Source organism: Fusarium falciforme, chromosome 7 (assembly GCF_026873545.1).
Source record: "Fusarium falciforme chromosome 7, complete sequence".
Taxonomy (NCBI): Eukaryota; Fungi; Ascomycota; class Sordariomycetes; order Hypocreales; family Nectriaceae; genus Fusarium; species Fusarium falciforme.
This window is the reverse complement of record NC_070550.1, coordinates 3,233,600-3,258,595: the sequence shown is the minus strand read 5'-3', so window position 1 is coordinate 3,258,595 and position 24,996 is coordinate 3,233,600. Positions and strand designations below refer to the sequence as shown.

General features: G+C 43.7%; 6 protein-coding genes across 6 annotated transcripts; 5 read left to right on the top strand and 1 right to left on the bottom strand.

The window, feature by feature from the left end:
• Positions 1 to 30: 30 nt before the first annotated feature.
• On the top strand, positions 31 to 1,727 carry NCS54_00966500 (Hypothetical protein; the record flags this gene model as incomplete). Its single annotated transcript, XM_053155005.1, has 2 exons — positions 31 to 548; positions 632 to 1,727. The coding sequence occupies 2 exons, from the start codon at positions 31 to 33 to the stop codon at positions 1,725 to 1,727; spliced, it is 1,614 nt and encodes a 537-aa protein (XP_053010980.1).
• Positions 1,728 to 3,867: 2,140 nt separating this feature from the next.
• On the top strand, positions 3,868 to 5,385 carry NCS54_00966400 (Amidohydro-rel domain-containing protein; the record flags this gene model as incomplete). Its single annotated transcript, XM_053155004.1, has 1 exon — positions 3,868 to 5,385. The coding sequence occupies one exon, from the start codon at positions 3,868 to 3,870 to the stop codon at positions 5,383 to 5,385; it is 1,518 nt and encodes a 505-aa protein (XP_053010979.1).
• Positions 5,386 to 6,640: 1,255 nt separating this feature from the next.
• NCS54_00966300 (Hypothetical protein) lies at positions 6,641 to 7,393 on the top strand (the record flags this gene model as incomplete). Its single annotated transcript, XM_053155003.1, has 1 exon — positions 6,641 to 7,393. The coding sequence occupies one exon, from the start codon at positions 6,641 to 6,643 to the stop codon at positions 7,391 to 7,393; it is 753 nt and encodes a 250-aa protein (XP_053010978.1).
• An 11,251-nt stretch (positions 7,394 to 18,644) lies between these two features.
• On the top strand, positions 18,645 to 19,860 carry NCS54_00966200 (Hypothetical protein; the record flags this gene model as incomplete). Its single annotated transcript, XM_053155002.1, has 3 exons — positions 18,645 to 19,122; positions 19,178 to 19,676; positions 19,728 to 19,860. The coding sequence occupies 3 exons, from the start codon at positions 18,645 to 18,647 to the stop codon at positions 19,858 to 19,860; spliced, it is 1,110 nt and encodes a 369-aa protein (XP_053010977.1).
• A 452-nt stretch (positions 19,861 to 20,312) lies between these two features.
• Positions 20,313 to 21,425, bottom strand: NCS54_00966100 (AB hydrolase-1 domain-containing protein; the record flags this gene model as incomplete). Its single annotated transcript, XM_053155001.1, has 1 exon — positions 20,313 to 21,425. The coding sequence occupies one exon, from the start codon at positions 21,423 to 21,425 to the stop codon at positions 20,313 to 20,315; it is 1,113 nt and encodes a 370-aa protein (XP_053010976.1).
• A 2,127-nt stretch (positions 21,426 to 23,552) lies between these two features.
• On the top strand, positions 23,553 to 24,155 carry NCS54_00966000 (Hypothetical protein; the record flags this gene model as incomplete). Its single annotated transcript, XM_053155000.1, has 1 exon — positions 23,553 to 24,155. One exon carries the CDS (start codon positions 23,553 to 23,555, stop codon positions 24,153 to 24,155), a length of 603 nt encoding a protein of 200 aa, XP_053010975.1.
• Positions 24,156 to 24,996: the final 841 nt, after the last annotated feature.

Sequence of the window (24,996 nt, the reverse complement as noted above, 5' to 3'; positions counted from 1 at the left end):
ACCAGACATTCACAACCATCACCTTTCATCATGTTTCTTGCTTTGCTACAGGTCTTCATTGTTGTTTTAGGCGTCATTCTCTGGCGCCTCTCCGTTCGATGGAAGGCCCCGCGCGATCTACCTCCTGGCCCAAAACCTTTGCCCCTCGTTGGCAACATCTTTGATCTCCCTCCCCCAAGCGTGCCGGAGTATCAGCACTGGATCAAGTTCAAGGACACTTACGGACCTCTCAGCTCTGTCACGGTACTCGGAACAAACATGATCCTAGTCCATTCCCACGACGTATTGCAGGATCTTATGGTGAAGAGGTCAACAAAGACGTCTTCACGGCCGAAGCAACACTTTGCCGGGGAGCTATGTGGCTTCGACGTACTTACACCAAGTCTTCCCTACAACGCGACTCACCGACTTCACCGCAAGCTCATGCACCAGCAGATGGGCACCAGACTCATCTGCGAGAGATTCTGGCATGTTCAAGATGTCGAGTCACGACGCTTCCTACTTCGAGTTCTGGACGACCCTTCCAACATCATCAGTCATATCAAGACGTAAGTTATCCATTGCCTCAGACAATGCCACAAAATTCTACCAAGCCTTACACGTGAGCCGACTTACTGACTTATCTTCATAGTGAGGCGAGTGCCATCATTCTAAGAATCACGTATGGCTACTCCATTGAACCTCATAAGGTTGACCCTCTGGTCACACTGATTGAACACATGATGGGCAACTTTTCCGATGCTCTGGTCCCCTTGACCTGGTCGGTCGATCTTTTTCCATTTCTCAAGCACCTCCCCACCGGCTTCCCTGGCGCCTCTTTCAAGAAGATTGCACAAGAGTGGAAGGAAAGGGTCCGCATGGCCGCAGATATTCCCTACTCTTTTGTGTTGCGACAGATGGCGAATGGGAATCCTACATCTTCATATGTGTCTTCACTCGTCACCGAATACAGCAAGAACCCCGAAAACGACTGGAAGCCTACCGAGAGCGAGGTGGAGATGATCAAGAACAGTGCTGCCATCATCTACGGAGGAGGTGCTGATACAACCGTTTCCACCCTAAGCAGCCTTGTACTCGCCATGCTTCTGTTCCCTGATGTTCAACAAAAGGCCCAGGAGGAACTTGACCGTGTTGTTGGTTCTGACAGGTTGCCTGAATTCGAGGACAGGGAAAACCTGCCATATGTCAACGCCTTGGTCAAAGAGACACTTCGATGGCTTCCCGTTGTTCCGGTGGGCACGACTCATGTTACAGAGGAAGAGATGTTCCACTCTGGCTACCGGATTCCGAAGGGCAGCTTCCTTCTACCATCAATCTGGTGGTTCTTGCACGACCCAGCTGTTTACCCCAAACCTGAGACCTTTGATCCCGAGCGATTCTTGGAGCCGCGAAACGAACCAGACCCCGCAAACCATGCTTTTGGCTACGGCCGCAGGATCTGTCCTGGAAGGTACCTCGCAGATGACAACCTTTTCCTCACAATCTCTCGACTGCTGGCTACTTTCGAAATCAGCAAAGCGCTGGACGAGAAGGGCTGTGAAATCGATGTTGAGGTAGAGGTGACAGCCGGCCTGATTAGCCATCCAAAGACCTTTCCTTATGGCATTAAGCCTAGGAGTCCCCGTCATGTCGAAATCATTCGGTCTACTGAGAGCAAATATCCGTGGGAAGAGCCCGATGTCCGTCATCTGGAGCAAGACCATCTGCAATATCTGAACATTAACTAGTGGCAAGACAATATGGGCTTTTTGTTGACTACATTGCATTCGAATGAGAGAGTCAAGAAATGGATTGGAGTATCACACTTTGTTGGGACGGAAGGGTGTAAATATGGATAGAAGTGTATACAGCTGGGAAGTCATATCATTGGCACTTGCGCTGTTTGTGTCGTATGTTGACCGCTTGATACAAATGCCACCCAATTTCTCACTTTATCAGTCATATGGGGTATACTGCATAGGATCTAGGTGTCCAAGATAAGGACTAAAGGTCTATGGGTGAAGCTAAAAAGGCCCTTGTGCTCGTTCAGAGATGCAACGGTGAGCATGCGCTTGACGGAAATGCCAGCTGCGGGACATATGCTCTGTCAAGAACATCGAATCCCCAACAACTGGCAGCGGGTTTAGCTCAGTTGGGAGAGCGTCAGACTGAAGTCAAACTTCAATCATCCGATATCTGAAGGTCGTGTGTTCGATCCACACAAACCGCAACTTATTTTTTTTGCCTCTACAGTAGGCTACCTACCCTAAACCTACCTTATTTTTGCCCTTCATCCTTCTTTTAATCTCGTCGCGCTATTTAATATCCTACCGTATGTTATAGAGAGGATGTCTTTAATTTTATATATTAAATTTATCTTTTATTTCGTTTATTTTTTTTTTATAGGAATATATTGCTTTGTTATTATTATTTAGCCCGTGTCAATGGCTAAGATGCTGCCCATGAGTCCTCGCCACGAGAGGATGACAAGAATTGCCAAGCGGTCTTATTCCTATCCTCACGAGCATATTGAATAGGTCAAGAGACTCACAGTGGCAGAGTAGACCTCCTAAGCAGCACTTCTTCTATCACAGTAAGCTCTCTCTTCTGCAACTATCCCTCCCACTTGTTACGGCTTGGTTCCCCGTAATAGCGCTATAAGCCTCTATAGGCAGCTGAAGCACCACTATGATTGCTACAATAGCGATTATAGCCCAATCTTTTGCCCTGTGGCGTGACGGCTAAGGTGCACCGTTACACCACTCCCAAATTTGAATGATGTTTTCTTCCTCGGTCACCAACCAATCACAAGGCGTGGTGGCAGAGTGGTCTAATGCGATAGACTAGAAATCTATTCTCTTCGGAGGCGTCTGTTCGAATCAGGCCCACGTCGATTGACTTTCTTTTTGCCTATTTTGATGCTTGTGTCTTGGCGTTTCCCCTCTTTTTCGTTCTTCGGTCTTTCGGTCTTTCGGTCTTGCCCCTCGGGCCGAATTTACGCGTCTGTTGAGACGATGCGGAAGTCAAGATGGCCCGGATAGCGCACAATGCAATGCCCCGAATACCCCGGATTCGTAAGACGTTGAAGACCCCATTCTAGGAGCTAACGCAACAGACCGTCGAGAAGGAATCTTGCCCTGGTAATCAAAAGATCTTTCCTTACTGGCTTCATGTATGTGAGACCATGCATGTAAGAATGGTCGACATGCCTACTCACAACGGACCCGGACGCGAGAATCCCTGAGCAGAGGCTTCATTGAGCACCTCAACGAGGCTTCCGAGAATTCCTGCCATGCATAGTTTTCACGTTGTTAGTCTCACAAGCATCTCGTGCTTGGCGCGTCTTCGGTAAATACGAGAGCTCCAATACGATGCATATTTTGTCCGCTAGAGCGACCTCGGCAAGAAGAGATCTCCGACTGCCGACACACCTTTGGCTAGTCACGACTCCATGGCCAATGAAGACCAATGAAAGCTTGATGATGACTCCATTCGAAGTTCTTGAGATGCGCATTTATAAGTTTAGATTTGTCTTTGCTGACAAGCTTGCCCAACCTTGGCTCGCTCTCCGAGCTGTGACGTAACAGAAAATACCGTTGTTCTCTTACGAGCACGCACCTTCATGCCGCCTTTTGAGTCTGTATATGCGGGACCCTGGGTCTCTTTGACCCACAGACGGTGGTAAGAGTCCCTATAATGAAAGTAGGCGAGTCAGTATATCCGAAGAACCGTGATCGTCTGACTATTTACTCCGTATGACTACAAGAAACTCCGACATATCCGTGAATCCGGATTCCCATGGACTTATAAGACTGGCAGTGCTCTGGATAGAGATGATCGTACTATTGTCTGCATCGGTCTATCAAGTACCGAGACAACCGACCAATCATGAGACAGATTTCAATCTTGTCCGCTTTCGCGGCTGTGCTCACTGGAGCTGTTGCCAAGTCCTCTTCCAAGCTCTTCAGTGGCGCAACCATCATTGGGTGGGATGATTCTACAAACCTCCCTCGAATAACCCGCGATGGCTACCTCCTGGTAAACGGCGATCGAATTGCCAGCATCACAGAGTCAAAGCCTTCGTCTTTGCCTGACGATACCGAGATCATCGATGTCACTGGCCAGATCATCAGCCCCGGTTTCATCGACACACATCGACACGGCTGGCAGACGGCCTTCAAAACTTTGGGATCAAACACTAGCCTCGCTCAGTACTTTGGAAGATATGGGGAGTACGCCGCCTCCACCCACTTCACTGCGGATGACGTTTATTGGGGCCAACTCGCTGGGCTCCTAGAGGCTCTGAACGCTGGTGTCACAACTTCTCTTGACCATGCTCATCATACATGGTCCAATGCAACGGCGTACGCTGGGATGAATGCCTCGATTGAGAGCGGTGCCCGTGTGTTTTGGGCGTATGCATTCCATGATATTGCACCCCTGAACTATACCGTGGAAGACCAAATCCCCAACTTTGTAGAGATCGCAAATGGAGACCTTCTCAAAGACACCAACGTCGAGCTGGGAATTGCCTATGATGTCTTTGGCTCAAACCCTCCTGTCGCCAAGGAGATTGCACGTCTCACTCAAGAGTACAATATCTCGGTACTGACAACTCATGCCCTATCGGGTCCTTTCGGCATCACCAATATGCCGGAGGATGTCCACGCCTTGGGCATTCTCAATACTTCCGTCCCGGTGGTCTTCTCTCATGGTAGCTTCCTAACAGCAGGTGGCGCAAATCTCCTTCGAAAGACGAACCAGTACCTGTCAATCACGCCCGAATCTGAGATGCACTATGGCCACACACATCCCTGGTCCTACTTCATCCAGGATCAAGCTGCCCTTGGTGTCGACACTCACTTCACCTTCTCGACGGATATCTTGACACAAGCGAGGATCTGGCTACAGAGTGCTCGTTATTATTTCTTCGACAAGGTTCTCAACAACTTGGAAGTTCCCAGGAACAATCCCATGAGTGTTGTCCAAGCCTTTTCTCTTGCGACACGTGCTGGTGGGCTCGCACTTCGGCGACCGGATCTTGGCGTCATCAAGAAGGGCGCAAAGGCGGATCTGATCGTGTGGAACGCGGCTGAGTCTCCGGCTCTCCTGGGATGGACTGACCCGGTGGCAGCCGTGATGCTGCACGCCAGCGTTGGGGATATTCTGCATGTCACTGTAAATGGAGATTTTGTCAAGCGGGACGGTAAACTGACGGCGAGCAACTACAAAGAAACCAAAAAGCAGTTTCTACGCAGCGCCAAGAAGATCAAGGATGCATACCGGAAGTTTGAGTATCCAGTTCTTGAAGGCGAGTTCAACAACGGTGGTTACTTCTACGCGTCGGTGCAGACGGCAGATACTGAGAGGGGCGAGGGAGATGGATATGGAGAACTGTACTTGTAAGGACAAATGGCTGAAGTTTAGCTAGACATTTTTTTTTTTTACAATAAAATGTCATTTTTATCGTATCTTTAGACCTAATGTACTTTATAATATCTCCAATAGCTTTGCTCTATGTACAGTATATTCCACGCCTTCCCTTTCCAATGTCGGCACAGGTTGCAAGCATCCATCAAGTAATAGTAACCTCTTAATCTACACTTGAGAGCTCGACTTTTTCTAAGCCGGTACATCTTGGCTTATGTAACTTGACGGTACGTACCCAGGTAGGTACAGATTGAACATGCAACTGCCAGACTAAGGGACCACGAGTTCATCAAGCACGTTTATACCAATGGGTGTTTGCAGCCCAGTTGGGCTAGCATAACTGGAACGCATTGAGGGAGGATGACGCCGCATAGCCTCAAGTCAAAAGGCTGCAAGTTATCTGCAGAGAAGAACTATAACTAGGGCTATTGGGTATGGCCTGTATTGTGTCCACTGGTATTCCGATGTCTTACACGAGTAGGCAAGAACCCCAACTGCGTTTCTCAGTTTCTTAGAAGAACCATGCTTATCAGGGCACTATGCTAATATTAGACCGTCGATACGAACGAACTGTAATCGAGCGTGCCGTACTTCCGTCGATAAACACCCCTGTCTCAGAATTATGTAGGTGACCAGCATAGAGTTACCATGTCACAAGCCCCTGGACCCTTCTGTCTTCTTCAGCTGCCGATATAGACCGTTCTAGATCGACGGGATCTCCCGCAGGCGGCCGCCGGTTAAAGTCTCCGTCCTCACCAAGAAAACTGGGGAAAGAAGTCATCGAGAGGATTGTATTTGTCGATATGCCGGCATGTGGAGCCTTTCGCAGCAGCAGAGTCAAGGGTCGTCCGGCTCTCGGCAAGATATATCTCTCAACTGAGCCCTCATCTAAGCAGAAGACGCTCTCGATTATTCTGAGCATGGAAAAAGGTGGCTCGTAAGAATACTACTTTCCTATCAAGGACAATTACGAGATCAATGTCAACCGTTATGTAAGGTAGCATGTGAGACACCTTTCGGGGAACTCTGCTTCCACCTACCGAGGTATACTTGTAGTTATGTGAGTTTCGTCTACATCTCAATTATATCGCAGTTTATGAACTATAAAAAGGCCTATGAGTCCCCTTGAAGATTCGACTCTTATCCTGAATCATCATCACTCTCTCAACCCAGCAGTAGAAGCTACTCGTTCACCCTTCTTCCAAACTTGTCTTAACCATCGCCTGTCAACATGAAGACGCGCTTCACTCGAATGGCTACCTCTGCAGCTGCCATTGCCATTGGCATGGCTCTGTATGAGGTGTTCCCTGTGGCTCATGCCTTGCCCACGACCAGCACAGACCTGCACGCTCGGAATGCCGCCTCGGCTGACTTTGAGGACATTTACCTGTCCAAGGTCACGGCCAAGATATTTGAACAGGATGCCACGCACTACGACTTCAGTGTCATTAACTCCGAGAAGGCCCTCGCCATTGCAGCTGTGCACGATTATGCCGCTGCTTATGCTGAAGGAAACGAGAACAAGATTCTGGTCACCTTTGTCAACGCAACCATGGCCGGCCACTTGAAAGTTGGGCAGGCCGAGGACACTGCATGGCTTTGTGGAGAACTGGATGAGGTCATGCTCCCTCATGTAAGCCAGTGCGCTCACATCGAGAAGCGTGACATTCTCGAGGCACGTTCTCGGTGGAACTGGACCAAATCAACGTCGCACGTTGCTAGCACTTTTGGAGCCCAAGTCCTCGCCGGTTACCTTGGAAACCTAGCCTGGTCAGTCTTTCCCATCAGCCCCAGAAGCGTCTGCTCTAGCGGGGCTTGCCTTTCGTGGGCTCAACCAATTGCTGGCTTCACTGGATACTTCGCCCAACAACTGGTCCAAGATGCCCTGAGCGCTGCCGATCTCAACCATTACAGCGTGGAGGCCTATCGTGGAGTCAACAACATTGACATCTGCATCAGCAACCGAGCCTCAGGTTGCACTTGAAGATGCTACTGTTGAGCTGCACTTCAAAGGCGTCACAAATTGGACATCCATAGCTGAGAACTGTTTGCGATTGGGTATCAATCTTTTAGTCAATTGGAGTGCTAGGTAGAGGAATAGAGGGCACGACTTTCAACAAAATGATAGCATCAATATAGTTCAACCTTAGCACAATCATAATTATGTGCAGTCATGTTTAATAAGCACTCACATCCTGCCATGTGAACGGATCCGTCGCCGCTTCGAGAGTCTGGAGCTTGATCAGCTGTGATGTGGCGCCCGTCTAACCTGTCTCGGAAGCAGGTTTTTGGAGTGAGTTTAATAGCTTTAATCATGTCTACTTCAATGCATGGTTGTAGGCCAGTTCATACTCTCTACTACTCTTCCATAGAGTGTGTCACCCTGCAAGGCTTGCTTCCTCGACTTGTCCTCAGACATGATGGCAAACAATCGAGCCTGGATCTCAACCCCCTCAGGCGTCCAAAGCCTGTTCGGTCTGGTGGTCTAGTGGTATGATTCTCGCTTAGGGCAAACCCTACAGCACAGCTTGCGAGAGGTCCCGGGTTCAATCCCCGGCCAGACCCTTGAGTGTTCTCTTTTTGGCGTCTGTGGGACTTTGTGGAACTTTCTTTTTATCCAGGGGCCCATGGTGAATTATCATGGGTATTCAGAGTGTCCGTGCACGGCAAGGTCAGTGTAGATCGATAAGATAAAGTCTGATCTCTTTGAGTGCGCGAAGGCTCCCAACGCATACCGGATAGGGGTTTGATCTAATTAAAATGGAGCTTACGAGAGGTACTTCTTTTCCTACCTAAATTCTATGGTAATATAAGTCAAAGCAGTATAATGAGTTATATAATGCAATATTACAAAGCTTATAGCTATACCTTAATTTGGGTACCTTCTTTTCCCCCCTATTCCTATTAATCTCCCCTAATGCCTTCTTTTTTACTTATGACCTTATAATATTATAGTAATGGCCCTGATAGGCGTGATAGGTAGAGCGCTTAGTATGGCCTTAATAGTTAAGCTTATGGCCTGGGTGATTAAGGTCTTTATTACTGGCCTTATATCTCTTCCTTTTATAAAAATCGGGACTAAAGGTCGCGATAAGGGCATCTATAAGGTAGCCTCGCTATGCCTCTTGCGATTTATATCTCTTTTAACTTAGGCTATTGTAAAGTTAAAGAAGATAACTATTGATGAGGGTAATATTAAATAAGAAGGTCTAGGCTAGAGCCTACTAAGGGCTTTAATAAATGCGATAATTATAGCCTAGTAATACCCTTAGTTAGTCTCTTTAGTCTATATAATTTATTTTATTATTATAAGTAATAGTAATAAAAAAAATCTTAAATTACTTTATAGCTTCTTTATTAAAAAAATACTATATTAGCTATACCTAGGCTTTTATTATATTTAGCCTCTTTCTCTTTTAATTAATATATTTATTGCCTTTAAATATAAAAGTTAAAAAGAGCATAAGAGTATTATTTTTTTATATAATTTAATTAACCTATTAAGCTAAGGGATAAATTAGTAAGAGAAATATAGCTAAATCTATTTAAATTCTTTGCCTTATAATTAATTATTAGGGCTATTTAAAGCTCGCTAAACTAAAGAAGGTTATAGCTAGTAGTGTTATTAACTTTAAGCTATATAAAGGGCTTAAAGATACTATAGTTATAGCGGGCTATGCCTATAGCCCTGTGACCTAGCTATTAAAGATATATAAAGAGATTTACTAATAAGAAGAGGTTATTAATAAAGATATAATATCTAGCTTTTAGTAGCTTATTGATTAAGGTAATAACTACGCTTTGAGTTAGATTGAGAGGCATATATAGGTCTTTTTATCTCTGAATATATAGTTGATAAGAAAACTAACTCTTCTTCCTTAGCTGCCGGCGCGGCTTCTTAGGGAGACTAATAGGTTTATATCTTTTCTTCGGCTAGTGCTAAATCTATTATAAGAAGAAGCCCTTCTGGGCTATAACCTAGGTCTTAAAGCCAAGGGGCATGGGTTTATTTGGGACCTTTGTTATCTTATATGACCTCCCTGTGACGATCGTGTATATTCCCAAGGGATAAACCGGTCGTGCTGGGTTTATATTGGCAGATAGACTAGTCGCGCTGTGCTTAAACAAGGGGGGTATCACATCTGGTAATATACTCAAAGGTATTAAGTATAACCAAGTTATATTAATAGCTAAGGTAGCTACTACATAAGGAAGTGCAAATAAGTATATTCTATATACTCATTATAGTTTATCTAGACCGATTATTCTAATATTCGGTCCAGGGTAAGACCATCATCTTTATCTTTCAGTCCTAGGACCGATAAGAATAAAGTTCGGTCCCTACAGTCCCTTACTTAGTCAGGGTATTCTACCAGGCTTTACCGCCTAGCCCATATCATAGCCATAACACGAGGTCTCCCCTCTATTGGTCTTATCCTTAAGACTAATTTCGGCGACCAGGTATTATCAGTAAGTAACTTTAACTTATAAAAATCTTTATCTCCTACTAACGCGATATTAGGCCAAGTTTCTAAATATACTTCTCTTCATAAACTTTCTAAAGCGCAAAGCCTTTCTTCCTATATTAAGGCTTTTAGTTCTAAAATTATGCCTTATACTCGCTATTTCTATCGGGGTCTAACCTATAGGGTAGTTTCTAGCTATTCCAACTATTATTCTAATTATATCGACGCAAAGGTTATATGCAATAGGGCTAGAGTAGCTTCTTTCCATAGGTATACATTAGTTTCTTACAGTGGCCTTACTAATCCTAGTAGTAGCTAAAAATATCCAGGAGCATAAGCATCTAGAGGACAAGGAGGCCAAGGCAGAGGCTACTCTTGAGGAGGCAATGGCTAAACTCGCTCATATCTAGAAGCAGAAAAGACTACTTAAAGCGCGAGGTAACGAGGCTTTTAAGCATAGTTTACGCGCTTTAGAGGATTCAAGCGAGCTCCAAGAGGAGTCATCCGCGATTATAGAGGCGCATTCTCTCAGGGCTATTAATTTAATTAACTAGAATACCATTAGTCTCAACGAGCCTATACTCGGCGTTATTAATAGAAGTTCTTTAGAAGGCATTATATACTAGTGAGGTATTCTAGGGGTTCCTAGGTATTTTCTGAGTCTAGGTAGTCTTTCTATTTAACGAAATATATTATTTTGCTATTAATTTTATTTATATTAAAGATAGCTTCCACAATATATTCTTCTAGTCCGTTGACTTTAGTTTCTAGTTCATTTCTAGTTTTAACTTAGATAATGTTTTCTACTAATTCAAGTAATAAAATATAAACAATTAGATAGAGCTTAACTTTCAGTAATAAGTCCAGTTTATAATTATTTTTTGAGATTTTTTATTTAATTTTATATAGTCTAATATATTTATAGTTAAGTTTTTTATTTTATTATTTTATTTCGATGTTTTTTATTACAAAGTAGACCATATTTCCCTCCGAGAAGATTAATCCCTCAATTCTTTTCTTATTAGCATAATTTATTATCCTATTTCTAATAAATTCGAGTTCTATTTTTATTTCTTCGTATAGGTTTTTTAGTTAATCACTAGTGAGGATTACTTTAGGGTTAATAATCATGTCTCTTATTTATTAGTAAGCATCTAAGGTAAATCTAAAATTAATATAAGCTAGTATAATCTTTGTGCTTTTGTTTATTGCCGTATTATAGGCTAGCTATATAGCTAATAACTTCTTAACCTAGTTAGTTTATTTATAATTAATATAGCATCAGAGATATTATTCTAGTATTTAGTTTATGCGTTCTATTTACCTATCTATCTCCTTATGGTATATAGTAGAGAGTTTATAGTTAATTCCTAAATATCCTATAAGGCTTTACTAGAATTTTAAAGCGAATAGTAGTCCTTAATCTATAATAATTTCGAGTAGTATATTATATATTTTAGCGATATAAAAGTAAAAAAGGTAGGCAAATTCTTTAGCTATTATTGATTTTCTATAAGGTATAAAATAAGAAAATTTCATAAGTCTATCCATAATAATAAAAATACTATCATAGAAGTTTCTAGTAGCTAGTTCTTCTAATAGGGGTAGTTTAGTAATAAAATCTATAGTAATAGAATCCTATAGTTATTATGCGACTAGGAGTAGTTATAGCTTCCTATAAGGTTTATAGCATCATGCCTTAGTTTTTACATAAAGGTTATATTATTTGATAACTACTATGACTATTTTCTTTATATTAGAAAAGGTAAATATCATCTTAACTCATTCTAGGGTTTTATTAATTCCTTAGTATCTATATAGCGGGTAGCTATATATTTCGCGTATGAGTTCATAGCATAGTTTATCTAAGACTTATTACTTATTAGTCCTTTTATCGTCTAGGAGTTATTTATTATACTACTAGATCTATTCTAGGAGTAAATTACCTTATTCCACTATATAGGTAGCTACATTAATCTAATAGGATATCCCTATGATTTTACTCTGTTTATAGGTTAGTATTTTTCCTTATTTCCAGATATATTCGCAGATAATATAATTCTAGGCTTATCTATAGCATTCTTCTAAGAAGTCTCCTTAGAAGTACTTATTAATATGTTTTACTAGTCTTTCTAGGTATCTATAATTCATATCATAGAATTATTTAATAATTTATTCCTTATGTTCTTTTTCTAAGAGGTAGGTCCATTTCTGGCTTACTTATTTAGCTACCTCGTAATATTTTTCGCATTAAAATATTCTTCTTTATACTTTGGCCTAGAGCTCATAGTCGTCATAGTATTATTGCATGGCCCGGGTTATTTCTTCTAGGTTCCCATAACATATAACTTAGTAGTAGTAATAGTCGAAGATAGTCTAAAATGCTTTATCGGGGATAAAGAGTTTTCCTTCATAGGTCTATAATCCGTCTTTTCTTTATCAATATCCCCGCATATAATTAATAAAGTCCATAACCCATCGTCCATATTTCTTAATAAGTATAAGGTGCTCTAGTAAGGGTGCTAGCTTTTATATTCGCCTAATAAACTTCTATTCAAGGTATCCCTCTAGTATAAAATATAAAAGTTATTCTTTAGCTTTAATCTTTCCAGTATCTAGATTAGGTTATTGGCTAATAGCATCTACTTTGCTATTCTCTATTCCTTTAACATAGATAATAATATAGTTAAATTCCGAAAGGTATTTAATATATTATAGTTATTATCTGCTAAGTTCTTATATTTTCGCGAAATAGGTAATATTCTTATAATCCATATATACCTTAATCTAGTATTTACTTCTAAGGAGATAATATCAGAATTCCTTAAAAGCATTAACGATTATAAGGAATTCTTTATCATAGATAGGGTAATTAAGTTCTACTCTATATAGCTTATAGGAGTAAAATGCGATTAAGTGCAAGAGTCCTTTATCGTCTTATTATCTAATCTAAGCTCTTAGCGCGAAGTCTAAGGCATCCATTTCAAGTTCTATCGGTCTAGATAGGTTAAACATCTTAAGTACTAGTTCGCTTAGGATAAGTTCCTTAATTATGTAGAAGGCTTTTTATGCTTTATTCCTAAATACAAATATCTTATCCTTCTTTGTGAGGTTAGTTAGTAGTGCTATGATCTTCCTAAATCATTTAAGGAATCTACGATAGTAATTAGCAAAACCAAGGAAGGCTTATATTTCCTTAACATTGGTTAGTTCCTTTTAGTCCTTAACTACTAAGACCTTCTTAGGGTCTATATATATCTTATTATAAGAGATAATATATCCAAGAAATTCCACCTCTAAGGCATAGAACTTACTCTTCTCGGGCTCTACTAGCAACTTAGCGTCTTATAGTATTTATAGTACCTTATAGATATATTCCATATATTCTTCTTCTATTTCAGAGAAAATAAGGATATTATCTAGGTAACATATAATAAATATATCTAGATATTCTTATAGCATATTATTAATCATTTATTAAAATATAGCGGGTGCATTTATAAGTCCAAAAGGCATAACAAGGTACTCAAATAGTCTATACTTAGTACAAAAAGCGGTTTTCTATTCATATCCTTCTTTAATCTAAATAAGGTTATAGGCTCCTTTAAGGTCAAGTGCGGTAAAATACTTTATACCAAAAAGTCAATCCTTTAATTCATTAATAAGGGGCAACGATATATAATCTTTAACTATAATAGCATTAAGCATTCTAAAATCAACGCAAAGTCAGAGCTTTCTATTCTTCTTCAGGACAAACATAATAGGGTATCCAATAGATAACTTACTTTCCCTAATATATCCTTTCCGTAGCATATCTTCGATATATTCCTTCAACACTAGCAGTTATGCTTCGTTAAGTGGGTAGAGTTTACTAAAGCCGGGTTACTTCCTATCAATAAACTCGATTTCTAGGTCATAATATATATACTCTAGTAGACCTATCTCGAGTTCTTCCGCAAAGAGTTTTTCATAGATATAATACTATAATAAAATATTCTTAAGTTATTCTTCCTCTAATATCTTCTTAACATACTTAAGGTCTTCTTCTAACCTATGGAATTATTATATAATGCGTGCGATTATTCGCTGATTCTGTCGTTTCTATCTATTATAGTATTTATATTATATCCCTTTAGGTAGAGAGGTATCTCGTATTTGCCTCTACCTAACTTCTCCGGCGTCTTTAGTAGAAATTTAAGATCTTATATCATTCTCTAAGTCATCATTCATTATGGAGAGTACTTCCTTATTAAAGGAGAGTACTTAGCTAGTCCTCTAGTTAAAATATAGGTTAAATCAGCATAACTATAGGTACCCGAGTATTAGGTCATAGCCTTCCATAGATATAACGTCGAATAAGATTCCTTAGTTTTTTCCCTTAATAAAAACTTTAAGATAATTAATCTCGCTATTAATAACTCCATTATTATAGTTAAACTATTTTCCTTCGAGGTTAATCATTATATAGGGCTTCGCCTTATACCTCTATAATAGCTTAAGCCTATTCGCCGTCCTCGGGTCAAATAAATTCTACTTAGCTCTACTATCCACTAAAGCGCATAGCTATTCTCCCTTGACTTATACTAGTATTTCAAAATGTCTTAGGTTTACACCTCCCTTTGTGGTGCATAGGGCCCTTCGTAGCATCGTTAGCTATTCTTCCGCCTATAGCCCTTTCATAGGTAGGTTTCCTAGTTTTTTAATAGTACATAGCCGCTATGGTCATGCTCGCAGTTATCATTATCATACGCTTCGTAGTCATATGTATCGTCCTGGCTATATAGCTAGTCTTAATATCAGCGTTCCTATTCCTATCCTAGGTCCTCTTCGCCTTCTAACTAGGTCATTAATTACTAGTCTTCTAGTTCTTCTTATTCCTCCTAGCTAACTTATTTCTGCCAGTCTTTGACCTTATGAATAGTCTACTTACGCTTCTAAATAGCTCTATATAGTTCTTCCTTATACCTAGCGCATACGACGCCGATAGCATTATACCAATAGAATACCTAATAGCCTTCCATTTCATACCATATATAGGGGTTATTATTAGGTTAAGCTAGTAGGGCAACAGAGAAACAATCTTACTCCTATTTCTCCTCTCGGTATTCTTTATACTAATAGTATTAATAAGACATCCATAAGATACTAGGGTATTCCTTATGCGTAGGGTATATCCGCATATCATCTTAGGGGTTAAACAGTGCCTCTCAGTATCACGGGTTTTCAGCTAATTCCCTATGGTAGGCTCTAATATAGATTTCTTATTTATATGCTATATCCACATATTCTCATGCGGTCTAGATATACCTTTCTCATAGGTCGTTCCAATGCCTATTATCATTCTCATCATAGAGCCATAAGTAGTTCTTTTCTTCCCATAGTTCTTCGTCGCTTTTCTAGCGCCTCTGCCATTAAGAGCATTCCTTGCGTAGTTCCTTTTATAATTTCTAGGCATCCTATTCAAACTTAGTTTAGTTTATACCGCTACTACTCGCTTTAGTAATCTAGTCACTGCGTAGTAGCTTACCGCATCGGTCCGCTTTCTGCTTTTCATAAATCTTATTATATTCCCGTGATGCCTTAACCTAATATCAAAGGCATAGGGTATAATTATATTATATAGGGTCATCTTATCCGCAGTCCCTTCAGTAGACTATAGCGGGTACTAAAACTTATTCCTTTCTTTTATATCCCACGACCTATTTCTTATAGGGGAAGCCTTCTACAGCGGCTTCCTAGAAGTCAGCTTATTCGCTTATCATTAGGGGTACTTATTACTTCCGCCCTATTAGCGCCACTTCTTCCTTTTATTTAAGTTTCCTAGTAACCGCGATAGTAACTCTTCTGCTATTTATTATATCCAGCAGGGGGTTTCCTTACTCTATTAGTTCTAAGAGTAATTACCATTACGCGTCTTAGGTATTCTTTAGCTATTCCCTTATTCGTCCTACCCAACTATAGGCCACTCTAGTATCTAGTTTTTATTCATACTTATCTTCGTCCCTTCTTACTAGCATATCATATCCGCTTCGCGACATCGCGACGAGCTTAGTTATTCATTTCGCAGTTTAGGGTTCCTCGTCTTCCCATTAGACTTATCATGCTACGTTCATATGCTTCTTACCTTCCAGGAGGGATTATCATTAGTTTAGCTAGTAGCGTCCCTCCTTAATATCTCGCTATTTCTTATAACAAACCTTCTCAATATAGTTCATTTTATAGCAATATCAGCATTCCAGGCCATAATAATCCCATTTGCCCTTTTATGCAGCTCCAAGTACCATAGGGCCAGCTTCAGTGCCATAGGAGGTATTACTACTCCTCTTCTTCCCTTAATTAGCATTAAACCGGGGGTTATTAGCCTTATTACTACTAAACTTAGAGTTCTACAGTTTCTTCCATAAGAACTACTAGTCATCAATCCTAACTGCCCTGCCGATATAGTCAATAAGGTTATTAGGTCAATTTTCCTTATAGAGTTCCGCTTAGACTTCTTTTTTAAGTCCATTAAAGAAAAATAACATCAGAGGTTCCTAATCCCAGTTAAGCTTTAAGGCGAGTTAGAGATACTTTATTCCATATTCCGAGGCTAAGCGGGTTTATCTAAGTGCCTTAATTTCTCTTTTGGCTTATGCCTTTTCGTCGACTATCCCAAATACTTACTAGAGCGCGGCCTTAAAGGTCTCAAAGCTAGAATAGAGATTAGTAATCCTAGGTAAGAGTTCAACAAACGGGGTAATAAGATATTCTTTTATAATAGGTTTAAACTAGGCCGCAGCGTACTTAGTAAGTCGCCCGGCGGCATATTAGACCTTACTAGACGCCAGGTTAAACTACGTTAGATAGTAGGTTATAAAGGCGCATAGCTACGTAAGGAATATAGGCAGCTTATACGCGGTTCCATCGAACTTCTCCGGGGGATCTAGCTTTAGGATTTCTCCTATATCCTTGCCCCTCATAGCGGCGGTTACTATATTATTGACTTCCTAGATATTATTTATATATTAGGCATTCTATATTCGCTATGTTTCGCCTATTCTCTCGATTAGGTCGCGCATGCCATCTATTTTGGCGCTTATGGCGGTGATCTAAGCCTGAAGTTATTTAACTTCGTCGTCGTCGGAGCTATCCGCGTCGTTTATATCTTCGTCCTAGTTAGCCGGGGCCAGTGCGGTAGGTAGGTGGTTAGCAGGTGGGACCTACTGGTGATTATTTGCGGGAGTTACCTAGGTAGCCATTGCGTTCGATATTATCCAAGGTAACGCGAGTAATCCACTAAATAAGAGCTATTAATATATGACGATCATATATATTCCCAAGGGATAAACCAGTCGTGCTAGGTTTATATTAGCAAATAGACTAGTCGCGCTATGCTTAAACAAGGGGGGTATCACGTCTAGTAATATGCTCAAAGGTATTAAGTATAACCAAGTTATATTGATAGCTAAGGTAGCTACTACATAAGGAAGTGCAAATAAGTATGTTCTATATACTCGTTATAGTTTATCTAGACCAATCATTCTGATATTCGGTCTAGGGTAGGACCATTGTCTTTATCTTTCGGTCCTAGGACCGACAGGAACGAAGTTCGGTCCCTACGGTCCCTTGCTTAGTCAGGGTGTTCTGCCAGGCTTCACCGCCTGGCCCATGTCATGGCCGTGACACTCCCTGTGAAGCAGGTTATATATTTATCTATAGCGATATTTGTGCCTGGGCTCTATAGCTCAAGAGATGCTGCTTATAGGTGCTTAGACTAGTTATCTATGGCCTTGAAGACCTTCGGAAGGCCTATATCGGCGAGGTTGAATGGGTTGAAGACTCGTAGGTGCCGTTGAAGAAGCTGGAACCTGTTGAATGTCATATATTGAATAATCGAGTGGTTAGGGCCTTGATGCCCCTGATGAGAAGTCTCCTAATGGGCGCGGAGCCTTGGTTCCTTGTGAATTCCTATGTAAATCAGGATAGTAAGCTATATGTATACCTCGGCGACGGAGGTATTATGCTAGCCTCTAAGCCGGGCTGCCGGGCGTAACTGATGGTCTTGGAGTAGGCTTATAACCTAGCTATTGGTATATTGGACCTATCTTTTAACTAAGGAATAAGGTAGGAAGAGCTAGAAGAGCTATAGGGGCGTATGGGGCAGTGGCTTGACCTTAAAGTCGCGTGAAGGTATCTCTATTGGAAGGAAGTAAGCCCCGCAGGTTGTGGCCGGGCTAAAGACCGGCCGGCACGTGATATCGTTGGGCTGCTCGCGGCGGCTATTTTCCTCTATGATATAGCTACTTGAATTAGAGGCGTTAAGTGCCTCGCTAGGAATTGATTGAGAAGTCATAGGTCTCTTCAAAATGATTTCTATGGTGTTTTAGCTGTAATTCCTTTCTGAGAGACCTTCCCGTACCCCGCCCGTACCCTCGTCATTACGTGAGAAAAAGTGGGTCCGGTACGCGTTGGGAGCCTTCGCGCACTCAAAGAGATAACGTGTGGATAATGAAAGGGAATGGCGGATGGTTGTCACCTCTTATCAATCTGGACTTGTCAAAGGCGAGAGTTGTCCTACTGCATATTGCAACTAAGCCTCGCAGATTATCACAATCTTGTTGAGCCCAACATCAGTCGATCAACAGGGGCCGGATAGTCCGATTCCGGCCGGCATTTGTCTACCCCACCTCGTACGATGCAAGGAGGCTGGGTTATTTAACCTCTCCTCCTCTCCACCGCCTTTACAACGTCACACACGTGCACGACGACGACGACATAATTCCTCTCAGAATGGCCAATTCAGGGCTATACATTGCCGTGGCGAGCGCCCTCGTCGTGGTCGGCTTGACCTTTGGCATCCCATTGTTCCTGGCCGAGTACTTCCCTTGGCAGAGCTTGTACAAGCAGCGTCACGGCAGACCTACCGTACGCACTGAGTCGTACAAGGGAAGGACTGCGCTCATCACTGGTGCCAATGGAGCATTTGGTTTGAGAGCTGCCAAGCTCTTTGCCCATCGCGATGTCCAGACCCTTGTTCTTGTCGACGTCAAGAATTGCGGAGAGGTCAAGCAGCAAATTGAGAAGGAGCTGAGTGATGCTGGAAAGCCCGTTCCCAACATTCTGGTCTGGGAAGCCGATCTCATGTCCTTTTCTGGCTGCCAGGAGCTTGGAAAGAAGGCACAAGAGCTGGAGCACCTTGACCATGTCCTGATGACTGCGGGCATTCTCGCCTTCAACCGCCGCGAGTCTCCTGAGGGCTGGGAAACCTGTAAGTCTCACCCTTGCATCTTGCAGAATGATGCTGATCACCCGCAACTCGACAGCTATCCAAGTCAACTTCCTTTCTGGTGCCCTTGTCTCTCTTCTTTTGCTGCCACTACTCAAGTCCTCCCCATCCAACCCAAACCCTCCTGTTCTGACCTTTGTCACCACCTTTGGCATCTATCCCTCCTCCTTCACCATGGGTGTGCCCAAGAAGGGCTCTTACCTGAAGAAGCTCAGCAACAACAAGGAGGGTATGGAGCAAGCCCATCAGTATGGTCGTTCCAAGGGCCTTCTTCTCTACTTTGCCCGTGAACTCGCCGCCCGCGTTGCGACCCCCGCGGCCAAGGAGAAGGGTGTTTCCAAGGTCACCATCAACAGCGCTGATCCTGGTTCAGCCTGGACCCCTCTCACAAACCCCAACCAGGCCAAGCTGATTCCGAGATTGATCATGAACTTTGGAGCAAGAGAGCCGGAGATTTGTGCTACTGCCCTTGTCAATGGTGTGTCGGTTTCTGAGAAGGACCATGGAAATATTATGCAAGATTTTGATACCGCCCCGTAAGTCCACCGTCCCAAGAGATCGAGCCGAGTACTAACCCTGGATGATAGGTACCCTCCCTTCATGAACAGAAAGAGTGGCCGTATCGCCCAGCAGCGCGTTTGGGACGAGACCAGAGCTGAGCTTGAGGGCAAGGTCCCCGAGGTCAAGGCTATCTACGAGATGTTGGATAAGCAGTCGTAGGCAACTAATTGGGCTTGGGTTAATAGCTTGAGAGGCATAGCGCACAGCTATCTGGCGGTTTTCGGGCAAACGAATCAGGTCTGCCGGCCCCGGAGATAACGACAGGGTGGAATCTTTGCGAGTGAATATGGCCCGGGGCACGATGAGCGAGCTGTACCAAGGCCAGCTGGTGGTTGTGACAAGCATTGGGCAGCTTGGCGCGCTTGGAACCACACGAGTAGCCTTTAGTGTGGAACATTTGCATTCCACTAATTCTAATACGTGGTGAGAAAAAAAGAAAGATTTGTTTATTTGTGCAAGCTCGCTATTCTACACAATTGAGCAAGCCTTGACATCTACATGAGCCTGCCCTACAGGGAAAACCTTGGCGCAGAAAGGCTAGGGTGAAAAACCCTGCAGGCATATTCCATTCTACCACTCTCGGAGTTATCGTTCATCGGCCGTAGATACGATTACCATCGGCCTCCCTTACGAGACTGTGTCTTAGCCAGCAGTGCCTTGAGCTCGTCCTTCCAAAGGTTTGCCTGGATGTACGAACTATGCCCCCTTGTCTCCTTGCTAGCAGGAAGTGTGATTGCCTTGCCCAAGCCGCGCTTCATCTTGTTCTTGACGCTGCGTTCCAAGATTCCAAGCTCGGGGGGGTTCATCCAGTCGTCAGCCGTGTTCACAGCAGTCAGGGGAGCCTTGATTCGGCCGAGATCAGCCTCGGGGTCGTAGGTGTAGGATGCGTTCCAAGCAAAGAGTTGGTCGTTGGCGTCAAACTCGGCAATGTGGGGGACAAGCTGATCAACGTAGGCATCTACTGCAGCTCGAGTAGGGAACCCCCTTTGCCAGTAAGCAGGTGAGGACAGCATGACTTGTTGGATCATCAGTGCACCTCCGAGTCCCACGGTCGGCTGTTCCTCGTAATTGCCTTCGTTCCATGCAGGGTCTCCAGTGATCATCTCGGTCACAAACTTCCTCCACAGTCGGTTATGACCAGCAATCTGAGTTGGCAGAGAGGAGATGGGCATCAGCGCATCCATGAAGTCTGGGTACATCTCTCCCCACATCCAAGTGTGCATGCCGCCCATAGACACGCCCATGATGAGCCGCATGTGTTCGATGCCGAAATGCTCAGTCAGGAGAATGTGATCAGCACGAATCATGTCGGAATACTGGTAGCTTGGGAAGCGGGCACGAAGGGCATGGGTGCTGGGCTTGCTTGAGTTTCCGTGGCCGATACCGTCACGCAGAATGAGGAAGTACTTCTTGGCGTCAAGAGGCTGGCCAGGGTTGAACAAGACGCTTGCAAAGTCGTCGTTGAGGAACTGCTCGGTCTGGCCTGTGGTTCCGTGCATGATGAGCACGGCGTTGGTGGTTCCGTCAGGATAAACCTTGAGCTTTCCCAAGGTTCGGTAGTGAAGATCGAGTTCATCTAGAGTCTCTCCAGAGTCGAAAGCGAAGTTTGAGATGGAGAAATGGCCGCTTTGAGTCTTAGGCCATGCTTGCTTTGGTTGCTCGTTGGCGACTGCTGTAGTGACGAGTGCACCAAGTGCAAAAGAAAAGAGGTTTGAAAGTCTCATCTTGTCAACAGCCAAGAATTTCCAGTTGATTGGCTAGAAATCCGTTGACAAGCTGTTTGAAGAGTGCTGGAGAGAGTGAATTGGTGTGAGTGCTGTTTGATGTGTTAATTAATTCATCTTGACGAAAAGACCTTCTCTTAAATATCCCAACAAGACGGAATTTTTAACACATTCTTCCATCAAAGAAACTCACAGCCGTGTCCGTGTGCATCATCAAGACGATGCCGCTGTCAGCTCAATCCGAGTGCGAGCTTGAGATCAGGCTGAGCCGACGCCAGAGCCTGCTTCTGTCTCTGTGCGACAGTCGACTCTGAGCAAAAGTCCGTACGAAAGTCCGTCTTACTGGAAGTCAGAGGGCTGTACACCAAAGGAACTGACGCGTTGCGATTATTAAACAGTTCTGCTGACGACCCAGTCAACGCAAGTTGGTTCCCGCTTTTGGTCCGCAGCAACTGTCCAAGACATCGGCCCAAAGAAGTGGGCAGGTCACATAGAAGGTCAAACCGAACAAGTGACCTTTTGTGTTGGTTGCAAGCTGGGCTGTCCCGGGCACTTTTGTTGTCTCATCTCTCAGCCTGATTCTCAGCAGAGCCAAGACATGGACAGGCTGTACGGAGTACTCGGGAGTGCCTCGTCAATGACAGGTCGACGGAGAGTTACCATCCAAATTGAAGAGATAATTTCGGCCTGTAGTCGGATATCGCATCGTAGCTGGTGAAAGGACGTGGGTGATAGCGCTCTTATTTCAACTGGCCTGACCATGAATGAGATATAGCTCAGCCACTGTTTTAAGGCTGTATAGGGGTCAAAAGAAGACTCCGAAAACAAGAAAATGAAAGCCAGTCTATCAAATTAAACTCTTAGAGTAATTAGATAGCTTCTCAAACCTGTCCCAGCACTCCCACTCAACACGAGTCGCTTCCAAGCCGCAGTCAAAGGAAGGACTATGTCAGAGAGGGTGTTCAATGATGATAAATTCTTTTCTTGCGCTTTTCGAATTTAACTAACACGTGCCTTAAAAATGAATTAGCCAAGAGGATCCAGACCTTCCTTTGCCCGGTCCAGATGAGTTGAGATGGCGCCTATTCTCAGCTCATATCGCTGTCTTCATCAAGCACAGCACACATGGCCCAACTCAAGAATAGTGCCTCAAGTACCTACCTAAAAAAGAATCTCCTGCATTTAAAGCTAGTTATGTGAGGCACTGCATAGATGTGATTGGTAATCGGGACAAATACTCCTTGTGGTGCATTCCTCACAGTGTTCTTGACGCAGCTTCTCGACTGATGTTGGCACAAGCCAATAGGGATAACTCTACAATCATCTAAAAGACTCTTTCATTCATAGCCACGATTTGTAGAACAGCTCTTATTAGTCTGAGCGGTTGGCAAGTATTCCATCCTCATGTACTCACTCTTCAACCACACAAAGACTGACAGCTACATAGAGTACTTCAACTATTCGAGAATATCTCCAACACACAAAACATGTGAGAGAAAGCTTGGACTGGCACAGCAGAAGCCTGCAGGCTGCAAGTGCGATTCATGTTCCTGCAGCTAGCAAAGTCAATCATGGAATCACCAACTCAAGTTAATGGCCTCACATGTCAACCATTGCCATAGGTGACAGGCAGAACATACGATGGTGTCAATGTGCACAAGTCAGCAAGGACAAGACATGAACCAGAACTGCCGAGGACGCATCTCTACGTCGAGGTGCGTCAATTAATCACGTTGTAACAGACAAATGAACCGCCGCGCACAAGTAAACAAATAAAGCCTCGCCCCCACTGCATAAATTTCACAATGTTTTCCCCGCCACTCGGTTGCCCAGCCACCAACTGCTTGGCGCCTTGATTCGCCCACGGGTTCCCGTTGTAAGATGCCAAGACTGACTAAGACTGCGTCAGATCACCGGTACATGCATGGCACAGATACGAGGCCAACCATACAAGGATGGAGCGTCATTCAGGCTTGGCTCGCTGATCAGAGGAGCTGCGCGCATCATTGTTGTGACGAGGTTGGGGAGACTCCATATATAGTTCGGCTCTCCCTCAGAATTGTGTCTATCACTCTCCACCAACTAAGCATTTACTCAAGTCAAGAATTGCTTTGATCATCATTCACAATGCCTTCTCTCACCAACATCTTCACTTCGCTGGCATGCCTCATGGCAGTGGCCAATGGCATACCCACCATCAACATTGCTCGACAGACAGCAGACGACTGTTCCATCTCGAAAACTGCCCGTCACGGGCCTGCAGCCAACTACAACGTCTTTCCCAAGCATCCCGATCTTGCCAAGAATGCATTGGGCTTCCACCTTGAAACCTACAACAACGCCTCCCAAGTTGAGCAGGTTGTCGTCTTCAAGGGCATCCCTTCCAACGCTAAGGACTGCACCGTTGGCTGGGACCAGGGCGAGAGGATCTCAAGAACCTTTATCGTCAAGGGCGGCGATGCCCTAGCCGGCGTGAGACAACTCTCCGGCTTTCCCGAGGGAGCTGTGACATACAACTCTGTCAAGACTTTTGACAACGCAGAGAAGGATGTCGGAGGCGCAGACTTTACCAACTGGGACGACCTCGCCCCCCAGGGTCACATCACTGGTGGTATTGACTGTGCCGAGACCTTGTACTTGAAGGTCGCCCTTCGAAACCCTGACGGCAACACCAAGGTTTTCCTCGGACAAGATGATACCAATGGCCTACATATCACCTACTCTTGTTAGACGATAGGACTTGGGAAAGATGTTTGTTTTCACTTCTTCGGTAGGATCTTTAGGGAACATTTATTGATAATGGGAGTCCTGGTTTGGACACAATGGAAATTCATGTAGATAGCTATAGCTTTTAACGAACAAAAAATGACGAAATGATAATGATTATGAATCTGGACTCACTTTTTTCTGCTGCCTGCAACTGTGCTGTTGGCCACACTCTTGTACTCCAATATACAGGTCCTCCCTCCCTTGGCATGGGAGCAATCCAGTTCAGGCTGGGTAGACTCGCAGCTTCAAATCTGAAAACCTAGTTAACTCGCTACCCCTGCGCCGTTTTATCATAGGTAGAAACCTCATCTATGCCAAGAGGCAAGGGCCTGATCCGGTTTCTCGGAGATGACAAACGATCCCAAATAGTGATAGGTGACTGCAAGAAGATGAAGGGTCACATCCATGCATGCACGTTAAACCATGCCAAGCTTGATCCGCACCTCAAAATGGAACGCTAGTATCGTGAAACCTCGTATTAGAGTCCATGATGGACGTTCCGAAGATTACCAGATGAATTTCATCGTGATGGTCATGTATGAGACCCACCAGAAGGAGGGACAACGCAGCGCGTGATATCGGCACCTAAGCAGCGCTGTCATGGACTGATGCGTGTAGACGGTGTTGTCTGTGAAGCGTTTCGTGTCCTCGAACTGAGTTGTCGGGTATGACAGCCTAGAGCTCCATGGTTGACAACCAGCTCAGTATCGAAAGACCATGGGTACACTGGGCGGTAACATTACTAGAGAGGATGCCAACATCAAGGCCTCGTGATATTTCTAGTCATATGAAGAGATTCACG